At 63.5% G+C, this 11,912-nt stretch overlaps 4 protein-coding genes across 4 annotated transcripts; 2 read left to right on the top strand and 2 right to left on the bottom strand.

The window, feature by feature from the left end:
• Positions 1-813: 813 nt before the first annotated feature.
• On the bottom strand, positions 814-2,811 carry MNEG_8685 (cobalamin synthesis protein P47K; the record flags this gene model as incomplete). The annotated part of the gene is made up of 5 exons (XM_014042840.1): positions 814-824; positions 892-1,429; positions 1,658-1,750; positions 1,963-2,475; positions 2,692-2,811. 5 exons carry the CDS (start codon positions 2,809-2,811, stop codon positions 814-816), a joined length of 1,275 nt encoding a protein of 424 aa, XP_013898294.1.
• Positions 2,812-4,802: 1,991 nt separating this feature from the next.
• On the top strand, positions 4,803-6,737 carry MNEG_8686 (hypothetical protein; the record flags this gene model as incomplete). Its single annotated transcript, XM_014042841.1, has 6 exons — positions 4,803-4,833; positions 5,013-5,212; positions 5,644-5,789; positions 5,983-6,064; positions 6,265-6,372; positions 6,630-6,737. 6 exons carry the CDS (start codon positions 4,803-4,805, stop codon positions 6,735-6,737), a joined length of 675 nt encoding a protein of 224 aa, XP_013898295.1.
• A 1,036-nt stretch (positions 6,738-7,773) lies between these two features.
• Positions 7,774-9,891, bottom strand: MNEG_8687 (hypothetical protein; the record flags this gene model as incomplete). Its single annotated transcript, XM_014042842.1, has 6 exons — positions 7,774-7,886; positions 8,093-8,137; positions 8,309-8,627; positions 8,916-9,017; positions 9,287-9,533; positions 9,851-9,891. 6 exons carry the CDS (start codon positions 9,889-9,891, stop codon positions 7,774-7,776), a joined length of 867 nt encoding a protein of 288 aa, XP_013898296.1.
• Positions 9,892-11,372: 1,481 nt separating this feature from the next.
• MNEG_8688 (hypothetical protein) lies at positions 11,373-11,900 on the top strand (the record flags this gene model as incomplete). The annotated part of the gene is made up of 1 exon (XM_014042843.1): positions 11,373-11,900. A coding segment is annotated over one exon (528 nt), but the record flags the coding sequence as incomplete, so codon positions are not given.
• Between the last annotated feature and the right edge of the window lie 12 nt (positions 11,901-11,912).

An 11,912-nucleotide genomic window follows, 5' to 3' on the forward strand; every position in this document is an offset into this window, starting at 1 on the left:
ACATCATCATCATCATCATCATTCTCGCTCCCCTCACTGTCCAGGTCAGCATCGTCCGCATCCTCGTCATCCTCGTCAGCCCCGTCGTCTATCATCTCTCGTATATCCGGCCACGCCTCAAACCCGTCAGCGGCCGCGAGCGCCGCCGCGCCGGCCGCGAGCTCCTCGGCTGTGCAGAGGCACGAGTCCAGCGCCGCCGCGAGGGCGGGGGCGTCAATGTCCAGCCCCAAGAATGCGATCTCCTGCAGACGGGGGGGTCAGTGCAAGTGTGTCGACGTCATAGGTGTGTGGGTGGCATGGTGGCGCGGCGCACGGCTGTTGTGGTGGGCAGCGATTAAGATTCATGAACGATCGGCAGTCGGCTTCTGGTATGGCGCAACAGAAGCTCAACCCCACCAATGACTGATTGGCGTCGTTTGTACTCGCATCAGTGATGACACGTCACCAGACTGACATTATGAGCACGTGTGCACGCATACTCAACCCCCACGGCCCCTGTCCACCCGCCAGCCAATACACGTGCGCTCACGCGAACGTATGTGTGCGCAAGCGCCCAAGTACGCGCACAAATTTACCCACCTGCCGCCTGTCCCCGAGCCCTGGCTCGAAATCCGCCAGAATTTGCTGCAGCTCCTCGGGCCCCTGGGGCCAGAAGTCTCGCGGCAGCACGCAGAACCAGGGGCCACCTGGCGGGATGCGGGGCGCGCGGCCGCGCGCGCAGAGGTCAGGGCGGTCATCAGGGTGTTGACGCAGTCAGGCGCGTGCAGTTGGGTTGATGTTCCAGCATCTCGCGGCCGCTTACAAGGTCCCTGGTCAGCATGCAGCTGTTGCAGGGAGGGTGGGGGTAGCGTTGGGGGTGGGCTCCCGCCCTGCGGCGCCCTGCGCACGCACCTGTCGAGAAGCTGAGCACATCCCCCGCCTGGCTCCATTCTCCCATGTGGTCCCCGCGCGTCGCCAGCCAAGCGAAGCCCTTGGAACGCACAACGCGGCCAAACGCGGCGCCGCGCGCTCCGCGACGCGCATCCGCGGGCAGCCCTTCTTGCGCGCCGCTTCCGCCGCCGCTGGCCTCGGCCTCTGCATCGTCAGACCCGTCGCCGCCGCCGCCGCCGCCGCCGCCGCCATCGTCGCCGCCCCAGTCGCGCTCCCGCAGGACAAAGTAGCGGGTGCAGAAGTCGTGCAGGCGCCCCGGGTGGAACGGCCAGCGCGCGCGGTACACGAAGGAACAGCAGCCCCCGCCAGTCGCCGCCGCCGCTGGCGCCTGCTGCTGCGGGGCGGTGCGGCCGGCGCCCTCCAGGGCGCGCAGCCAGCCGGCGCCCTTTTGCGTGCGCTCCCAGTCGAAGCGGCCGGTCGACAGCAGGCGCGCGCGCGGGGCGCGTGCGCCGGGGGCGGCGATGACGTCGGCGCCCGGGTTGAGGGCGCGCAGCAAGGCCTAAAGTTTGGGACAATCGGTGCCAGAGGAGACGCGGCAGGAGGATGAACAGCAGCAAGGTTTAAAGCGGGAGGCAAACGTGCAAAAGAGGCGCAGTGGCTCCTGCTGGGACGGCTGCATGCTGCCCTTCTTTTTTTGACACACGAGCTCCGCAATAGGGGGTGATCCTGCAATTTCATACGGCATGAGCGCCAGCTGAGCCATAGCGGAAGCGGTGTCAGGTCGCACCTCAGCCTGCTCCAGATGTTGCTCGACGCTGTCACCCGCGGCGTCCTGCGTGACGTCACTGGTGTCCAGCACGATGACATCAGCAAACTCCACCTGGACCAAAGGGGCGCGCGGCGGAGAGCAAGCGTCAGCGTTTGAGGTACACCAAGATGGATCAGCTGAAGCAGTCACCAGCACCAAACGTGCCAGAGAGCCATGCATCCACTTGTCGACGAGGTGACCAGTGTGCGCATGACCAGGAAAACACTAAGAAACAGAGGCGCTCTGGCGCCCCTTTGCGACGCGCAGCCTGCAGCGCCGCGCACCTGGTCAAGGACCACCTCTGACGCGTGCCGCGGCGGCCCCACCGCCTCGCAGCCGTCCTCCCCTTCAACCTCCCCGCCAGCGCTGCCGCCAGCGCCGTCAGCGGATGCGAGTTCCAGGCCCTGCAGGCCCCCCAGCAGCTCCGCGGCCCCCATCACAGTGACGCAAGCGTCCAGAGCGGCCACGCCGCGCAGCGCGCGCGCCACGGCCGACACCCAAGCGCCCGCGGGGCCGCCGTCATCGTCCTCTTCTCCCTCCTCAAACCGCTCCTCGTGCTGCCCGCCGCCGCGTCCCTCCCCGTGCTGCCCCGATGCGTCGCCGTCGTCGCCGCTGCTTCCGCCGCCATGGTTGTGGGGGTGATCGTGCTTGGGCCCTTCGTCGCCCGGGCAGCAGCCCTCGTCCTCGCAGCCGCCGTCCTGCGGCGCAAACGCCTGCGCGGCGCGGCTGGGGTCCTGGGCCCCGGGCACCTCCACCACCAGGCCATCCAGCTCGCCCGCAGCAGCCATGCGAGCCACCTGTTGGGCCATGCGGCGACGGAGGGGGTGAAAAGGGACCGGCCTTGCATCGCAGGCGCGGGGCGGGGAGCGCGCAGCAGTGCTTGGCGAGCGCGCGGGAGCCGATCTAGCAGCATTGCGGCAGCGAGCCAGGCGACGGCGCGGCCGCGATGGTCGTGCGGGGGCGAGGACGTGCGTCCGCCGCGCGCGCCGCGGCCGCTCTGCGTCGGGCCGCACCTGCTGCAGCGCCGCGGGCGCGCCGGGGCAGGCCACGCTGCCGCCGGCCAGCCGGATCAGGCCGTCCGCCTCGCCCTGCGGGTGCGGCGCCCGCCAGCTGGTTGTCAGGAGGGGCGGCATATCCCAGCAGGCCAGCATGTGCTGCGCCCCTCACCCCAGCCACAGCCTGATGCCCAAAGACCAAAGCAGGCTGCTACCAGCATCAAGAGCACGGCGATCCATGCGTCAACACAGGCAGCACACCTCAGCGCCACCGGCTGCCTGGCGCAGGTCAGAGTCGATGTTGAGGCACGCGGGGTCAGCCACAATGACGGCGATGCGCTGCGCGCCCTGTGCGTGCTGCCCCTCCCCCTGCCCCTGGTGCTGGGGTTCAGAGGTCGGCGGAAGTGCCAGGTGCGACAGCAGGGCCGCGCGGCGCGCGGCCGGGCCGGACACGAGAGTGAGGGGCAGCTTCGCGCCGCCGCCGCCGCAGGTGGCATGCGAGGCATGCCGATGGACATGGGTGTGTTCGCCGCCTTCGCTGTGTGCGTGGCCGCAGGCACCGCTTGCTGACCGTTGCGGCTGCTCAAGCGGCGGCAACGTCACGCCCCACGCAGCAGCCATGCGCTGCAGGTGCCATGCGTCGTGCGTGCCGGCGCGGCCGCCGCTGCTGGCGCTGCCGTCACCAGCGCTGCCTGACGCATCGCCGCCGGCCGGCTCGGGATCCGCAAGGACGTGTTCACAGCACCCCATGCGACACACAGCAAAAACACTCTATTACAGGCTTTGCAGTCAGCTTGATGATGTCCAACTCGCTGACAAATACAGCGTCGCCGAAATATATGAAGTAATATTGATTTACTCAACGAAACATTATGTTCGCAAGTGCTGCGGCTCGGCATTGTCATCGTACCGTTGCAAACTACTGCCGTGTCGTGTAGGCCAAAACGCTGTGGTACGGTATGATCGTGGCCGTTTGGCGATGTCAGCAGATTCCTTCTTTCAGGCGAAACCAGCCACTGGAAAGGCCTAGCCGCACTCATGACCTGCGTGCAGTAGAGCACACCGGGGGGGAGGTGCCCTAGCAGTGGGACGACGATGCATGCAGTTGACGTGCCGCAATCTCAGCAAAGACCCCGACCTACTGATGGAGCATGAGCATGTCATTTTTTGTAGCCTCTCGGGCTCTGCATGCACACCAACGGCCCTGCCTTGTCTGCACCCGCACAGATAAGGTATTCTGTACCCAAACTGCTGCTCATGACGCCGGCCAGCCGCGCTGCCCTGCCATGAAAGGTTTGCTGCTAAGGCTTCTGTATGTCAATCGAAGGGCCTGCGGCTGGAAAATCTGTGCACAGGGCGACAGGGTTGTGGCTTTGGCCAGGGTGCTCCAAGTCGATCATCATCTTTTGTGCAACATTCTTGGATGCTGACCCGGCAAGCTAAAACAGAACAGGCACACCTTTCAATTAGTCAGTTTTGTAGGTTTCACATCACAACAGTTCAACAGTCGCCTCTTTTGACCGCATACACCGTGTGCTTGACTCAGAGCGTCGTAGAGACTGTGCGCCAGGTCTTGTCCAGGTTGTCGTACTGTTCACACTCATCTCACAACACCATCGTCCTGTGCACTGGCCCTGTGTAATTGCAATCAGGACCTGGGCGCACAACGCCAGTGCATTTGCATCGATTCACATGCGGTTTTGGCCTACTCTGCTTTGCCCTCGGATGAGTATCACCCGTATGTCACAGTCTCATCGTTTTTCATGCCTCCTAATTGGTCCCAGGAGCTACGGTAGCTCCTGGGACCTCAAGTGTTGCATGTCACCCGGCCTGGAGTGCGATCTTTCTTGATTTTGGCTTTTGGCCGTCGCCTCCACGCCGCCCCTCACTCCCATTGTGTCAATTGCGGTAGTTCTGACTCCATACATCTCCGCTTTGGTGCAGCATCGAAGATGCTGTCGCGTGCGTTCAGCAGCGGGGCACTGCAGGCCCGCACCAAGCACACGGCAGCGCCCCGTGATGTTTGGAGTCTGCATTCCTGCTCCCTGAAAGGGAGATCGGCACGGCCATCAGTTGTAGCGAGGGCGCAGCAGCAGCAGCAGCAGCAGGCGCCCAAGACCCTCGCAACAATGACAATAGATGACCTCGACACGCAATATTGTGGGTTCATTGTTCTAGCCCTCGCGGAGCCGCTTGCCCAGGGGCGCGCGCTGTGGCGGCCTGCAGCTGACAGTGCGCGCCACCACCCCCTGCTGGCCAGACGTTTCAATTGTGTGCCGACGCCTCGCCAACCAGGCGAGCCTCACAGCCCCCCTGTTTGCGGCTTGCTTGTGAAACAGGCGACGATTTTGAGTGCACATCAAGCCCGGCGGTGGAGCAGACCGTGCGCACGCTGGCGCGCGATCTGCAGCGGCTGAGCTACACTCGCGCCGCGTTCCAGCCCGACTTTTCTTACGAAGACGGCTTCCGGTCATTCAAGGGCACGGGCAAGCTGGGGCGCGGCGTGTGGATGCGGGACGTTGTCAAGCAGCCCAAAGTGGTGAGCGCCGCATGACGGCAACGGTGATTTCGGGGGCGAGTTGGGGGGGGTGAGCTGCGGTTGCGACGCTTTCTCAAAGGCAGTGCGCCACCGGTCTCTTGAAGACAAACCTCATCTTGTTTAAGAACTTGGCGCGTCGCCAAACATGCTGTGCCGCTGCAGCGTTGGCGCTTGGCAGTGTTGGGGGCGACCGCGTGCTCGAGCGGTCGGGCTGATGTGTCCGTTCAGTGCTGTGTCGTCGGCCCTCAAGGATGCCGTTCTAATCCTGCGCTACCCAGCGCACACGCATGCGCTGCCTCTCGAAGTGGCATGCCTCTTCGATCGGCAGCACAATCGCAGCAGCACCCACGTGCGTGCAGCTGCAGTGGTTCAGGCACACTGCTGCTGTGAATGCTGCACAACCGCGCCGGCCCACCTGCCAACCTGTGCAGGCCATCAAGAAGATGCGCATGCTGGACAAGAGCACCGCGGAGATCGACTGGCAGCTGACGGGTCAGGTGGCCGTGTTTGGGGTGCAGGTGGCCGTGAAGACCACTCTGGGTATGAACCAGCTCACAGGACGCGTCACCAACCTCAAGTGAGTCGGGCTGCTTGCTGCCCACCTGCCGCCTTCCGCTGAGTAGAAATTGTAATGCGCTCGGTGGTACTAGACACCGGCTGGCCGTCCCTCTCTGGGGATGCCTGCACTTGCGCTGAGCTTCGGGGCTGCAGGCGCTGCATTTGCCGACGACAACAAGCAACCCCTTTGTCTCTTATCCTGTTGCGACCAGGGAGTCCTGGGACCTCTCTGGCGTGGGGGCCCCGGCCTCGGCAGCGCTGGTGGCAGCGCGCGCCACTTGGAGCGCGCAGCAGGTGTGTGCTTTGTGGGGGAGAGGGGATGCATGGCCGCTTGTTTCGTGTTGCTCCCACCTCAACCTTTGCGCAGAGGCAGCTCCTTGGGTAGACGATCACCGCAGCAAGGCCGATGTCAAGGCTTGTTCTGGGCGTTTATCTTATACCCAGTCCATAAGGCCGTGGCGAACCCGCCGTCGCGCCCGCCCGTGTGCCCCCAGGCCAGCAAGGACGCCCAGGAGGGGCTGAACAGCACCCTGGACTCTATCAGCAGCATGGGTTCCCAGGACGAGGACACGCTCTACCGCGACCCCACAGACCCCACCAAGGTGCGCCTCGGCTGGTTCGAAACCGTTGCAGTGGTTGCTGTGCCCCTGGCTGAGCTTTATACACAACACAAGCATTTGGGGGACAAATAGGGGCTATTGGGGCGCGCGCGCGTGCGCCCTGTCTCCCATGTGCTGGCGTCTAAACTTGCTGTGCAGTACGAAAAACCTTGGGAACTACGCAGTGTCCTCAACTTGAACAGCCCCACAACAGCCCCTCAACGCGCCCCCAAACTCCCTGAATACGGCCGAATCTGCAGTTCTTCCGCCAGGAGGACTCCACCATGCAGGACGCCGTCAGCCTGGCGCTGCTACTGGGTGTGCTGTACATCGCTTACAAGGCCTATTCCGTCGTGCTAGGGGCGTAGCTGCCCGGCTGCGTCGCCGCCAAGTGATGACGTCGTCACAGAAACGGCCGCGCATGCAACAGCCAGGCGAGGCGCGGCAGCAGACGCACGGGGGATGGAGCAGAGCGCCCGCCGCCATGGTTTGTGCGGCCGTTGTGGCAGCTGGCGCCACGTTGCCTCGATGCTAAGAGAAGATGAAAAGTTGCCAAAGACGAATTCGGGCGTGAGCAGTGCTTTGTTGCAGGGCGCAGGAGTCAAGGATCCCATCATAAACGGGTGGGGCGTGTGAGGGCCTGTGGTGGGTGGTGCCATCGTTGCCCCTGCCTTCCTCCCGCGCTGTGCCCCACCCATGCCCTAAATTTTGAGAACCCTGGTGCTTCTTCGGTGGGGCGAGGCATCAGCATTTTCCCTCTTGTGCTGGCGCCTGTGTGTGTTCCATGCAGTACGGTTGTTTCAGCACCCATTGAGAGCGGCACCTGTGCAGTGACAGCTGCGCCACGATTGTTAATGAAGCATGTGGTTGTGTTGCGGCTGTTGGTTTCTGCGCGCCTGCTTTCCTCCAGGGTTTGCACGTCTCCTTGCACCATCCAGCTTGATTGCGCAAGCAGTTTTCACGCTCGCTCCTGCGGCCCCCGCTCAGCCCTTCCAGTTTGGTCCATTTTGGACTGCTTTGTTGCTGCGTTGCGTGTTGTTTGTCGATACCGAATTATAACCAACCGCCACGCGAAGCCACACCCTGCCGCAGTGGAATTTCAAGTGCCCTGCCGCCATCAATTACTGCGACCCGCAGGCTGAGAAATGACATCCGTTTTGCGCGCCATCCCACCGCCTTGAGCGCGTAGCATGCTTCGTTGTAAACGCTGCATGAGCAAACACACCAGCTGCCCTTTGCCAGGGCCGAGTGGTTGGGCCAGAACGCGAGTTGGGCTTCTATGATTTCAAAATTAGGGCAGCAGTGCCCGCACATACTGCGCACGCCAAAGGACGCGCGATGCCAGTTTGGTCGCGATCGCATCAACAATTGGAGCTGGTTCACATGTTGGCTGTCACCCCAGTGTCACCTGGGGGCGCTGTCGCCATCAAAACCGTCGAGCATGCCCGCCCACTTGCTCTCCCCTTCGAGCGGCGCCAGCTCAGCGACCATGCGCGCCCAGGGGGCGCCGCCCATGCCTGCGGGCGTGGACGGGTGTTCAAGGTATGGGTTGCCCGCAGGTGTTCAGGAATGCATCAGTGCTCCAAGCAGGCAAGCAAGCCTGAGACCTAGCAAGTTGAGGCATAGGGGCATTGCGGTATGGCGCTAAGCGCTGCGTGTCGGCATGTGTTCAGGGGTGTCGGCACTTGGGGTGTGAGCTGCGCGGGGCGGGAGCCATCCGCACCTGACGCGCGGACCCTGCCGTCCAGCCGCAGGCCAACGTAGAGTCCTGCACATTCAGTGGGGGTGGGCGCAGCTAACGCTCAGTAGTGTTTGGGCTCGGGCGAAGGGCGGCAAAACGTGTGCGTGGTGTGCCTGAGCAGCACTGTACATCTTGTACATCAGAAAATCACTTCGAGTTCAGTCAATAGACTGAAAAATTTGTGACGAGCCGCCGCACCCGTGTCTGACGTCACTTTCGAAGACGAGAACGACAGCTGATCCTGGAACCACTGCTTGTACCCCTGAAGCTGCTGCGCCTCGCCCCGCCACCTCAGGTCGCCCCTCTCCAGCGGCGGTATCGTTGCCGCCGCCTGCTGCTGCTGCCCCTGCTGCTCGTCGCCGCCGCTGCCGCTGCTGCTCGCCGGCTCGTCAAAAATCGGGACTGGGACGATGAAGACGCCGCGCTGCAGCAGCTGCTCCCGGTACGGCTCCGCCGCGGCCAGGGAGGCCGCCACCTGGGAGGGCGTGCCAGCCAGCAGCACGCACCGCGACGTGCCCTGCGTGACGATGGAGACAGGGGTGCAGCGATCAGCAAGGCTGGAAACCTCCAGGTAACTGCTCGGCGAGCCCGTTGAGTGTGCCACGGCCTGTCCAATAGAGTTCGCCGCCGCCTGCGCCTGCCCACTTGCCCGCCGGCCGCATAAGCGTGTTGCTTTTGTACAAACAGCTGCTGGCTCACAGCTGCTGCGTATGCCCCGCGGCCACCTGCAACAGACCTGAACTGTGCACACGGCAATGATTTGGCGTGTCCAAATGCGGGGAGCAGGTCAGCATGATTGACCCACCTGCAGGTCCCGCAGGGTGCGGCGCTTGCCGTTGGCCAGCAGCACCCGCTGCGACGCCAGCGCAGACTCCCGCCCCAGCCTCACGAGCTGCTTCTCCCGCGCCTAGCGCATGGCGGCGGCGGCGCGGGCAGCGAATGCGGGTGAACACGGTTGGAGACGGCTGGCGGGCAGGCTGTGCGCGGGGCCGGGGACTTGGCTGCCTGCCCGGGCTGCAGCTTACGCAAGCCGCCACATGTGCCACGACCCCGTCGGTTGGCTGTCGCACAGCCGCGCGCATCCAGCCGCGCCCATCCAGCCTACGGCCTCCTCCCGCTCCCCCACCCTCGCCCCTGAAAAACAAGGGGTTGACCAGCAGCGCTCTCGCCGCCCACCTTCCAGTCCTGCCTGAAGAGGAACGCGAAAATGGTTACGGCCCCTATGTTGATCGCCAGGTTTGTGAGGACGTCATCAACCTGCATCGCGTTGCGGCCGCCGTTGAGCGCCCCCGCCAGCTGCGGCAGCGAGATCAGCGTGCCGACGCCCGCGCTGGCGACGGAGAAGCCGAAGATGACGAGGCGCAGGGTGCGGAAGGGCGCCTCGGCCTCGGCGCGCATGTTGACGCGCTCGTCCTCAAGGCGCCTGGGGGGCAGGGGTTGGCGCGAGGGTGGTGGATGGGCGAGGGGCGTAGGCGGGACAAGGGGGGGGGGCATGGGCTTTATGGTAGGCGCGTCTACGCAGGTGGGGTTTGCGGGTGTGAGAAGGCACACTTCTCATCAAACAAATACTAGATGTGATGTTTTTCTACTGCATGGGTCTGAGAGGGTGGGGGATATGCGTAGCAAGACTGGCGGTCTTGCAGGATCGCCAGCATTCCGCCACCTGGGCGGCGAACGCACTGCTCCAGTCGACCTGCTGGGAGCCGCCCAGCCCACCCATTGCATGGGCACCCCGCTCACTGGAGCTCCTCCTTGGCAGTCATACGAGCAGATGTGACCATCCTGCTACGAGCCCGTCCCCGCGGCAAGGTCGGCCTCCCATTTCTGGCCACCGCGAGCATCGGTGATCCACAGCGACCTGAGGCTATGCGTTGCATGCTAGCCATCTGCGTTTATTGAACAATGTGCGGCGTGCACAGTCGGGCGAATGATGTGTGGTGGTCAAACGGTGATCAGCGTACAGAGGCCGCCTACCAGTGCACAGTGTAAATGAAATCTATCACTGGTGTTTTCTGGTGGCCGGGCTGCGGTGGTGGCGGGGTCGAGCCGGGCGACGGCGTCAGCGGCTACCTCCCAGCTTCTGTGGTTAGGGGCAGGGCACATGTCCTCGCACTTAGCAGTGTCTCACCCAGTGTAAAAACCGTCACATGCCACGTTCAGTCCGCAGCAACGGCTCGAAACCCTAGTGGCAACATGCAGGTGACAACAGTCTGCTAGTGCAGCACGACCAGCAGAGCTCGCTGGCGAGCGACAACCCACAAACGAACTGCCACCATTATTTTCATAGTACATTCTCTTGACAGATAATAGTGTTATGATCTCAAGCTGAGCAGGCCACCGGGCTGCACAGGGACAAACGCAAAGGCTACGTTCACTACATCCCTGGAAGGGCGCACTGGTCACATTCTGGGCTGGCCAGCAGGAGCTCACATTACATTGGTGCGTTGCTTATGTTGTGCCATCAGAAACCTCAAATAAGCTGTTAGGTGTGAGAGGCAGTCGCCCAACACAAAGGCACCGCACATGTGCCTTGCACTTGTTGGACGATCAGTGCCAGGCTGCTCATCAAAAACGAACACAGCGAGTGCATCAGTCATACAGTACAAGGTTGACGCATCGCACATAGGTGCTGTGTGCCGTATGCCTAATCAGTCAACGTCATTGCGCATGGGTCAAACACGACACATAGCAAACCTGTGGGACAACGTGAGCTTGGCTGCTCACGGGGTGGGTCAGTGAATGGACGCATGTGGGATGCAAGTAAGCTCATTGTTGGGTGGAGATCGCCAATTCACTCGCCGCAACAAACTAGGTTGATGGTCTACCTGCAGCTTGACCTGGCCGCCAACTGGAGGGTGCAGGTTCAACAAGAGCATCGCCACAAGCCCTCCACCGTGGCAGAGTGCTGGGGGGCCAAACGAAGCTGGGCGTGATAGGTTTGCTTTGATACTAGTCACAATAATCATATTAGCTACGAATCATGTTTATTAGCCGGACCAACCGACCAAACCAGGCTCAGCTCTTCAATCGCTAACGGTGTTGTATGGACGATTTCCGTACAACTTTTGACTAATTGAACAGCGAGCTCTCGGAGGAGGCCAGTCGCAGCAGCTGCCACCCTGAAAAGGCAGCAGGCGCGCCGCCGCGCATATTCGCTGCAGAGCAGCGGCGCATACATGAGCAGAAACCCGTTCCAAGCGGTGAGTCAAGCCATGGGAGTGAGGCTATGTTGCCGAGTAAATCACATCCCACAGCATCGCTGATGCAAAGCCACGCCACGCAGGGAGGCTGGGATCCCTTTGGGGATGACCCGCCCCCGCAGCCCGCAGCGCCGCCGCAGGGCCAGGCGCTGGCGTCCCTGAAGCCCGCGCGCGCGCCGCCGCCTGCGCCACCCGGCCGTGGCGCCGCTACTGCGGCGGTGGCGCCCTTCCAGGACCCTTTTGCACACGCTGTCAGCAATCCCTTTGGCGCGCCGGGCTCAACGGGCGCGCCGCCCAGCTACACGGCAGCTGCGGGCCTGCCGCCGCCGCCGCCTTACGCGGTTGCGGCGGCGGCGCCTGCGTACAGTGCCTCGCCGATCGCGAGCCTGCCGCCGCCTCCAAGCTATGAAGATTTATTTGGGGCCACTGCTTCGTATCAGGCGGCCGAGGGAAGCGGCGGCATCGGCGGTGGCGTGGCCACGGCGGGGGCCCCCGCACCCGTGCCGGCACGACCCGCGCCAGTCAGGCCGCAGCAGGCCCTCGGGCTTGCGCCCGCGCGCGCCGCGCCGCCGCCGCCGCTGGGCCGGGCCGTGGGCGGCAGC

This window comes from Monoraphidium neglectum, assembly GCF_000611645.1.
Source record: "Monoraphidium neglectum strain SAG 48.87 unplaced genomic scaffold scaffold01677, whole genome shotgun sequence".
NCBI classification, from domain to species: domain Eukaryota; kingdom Viridiplantae; phylum Chlorophyta; class Chlorophyceae; order Sphaeropleales; family Selenastraceae; genus Monoraphidium; species Monoraphidium neglectum.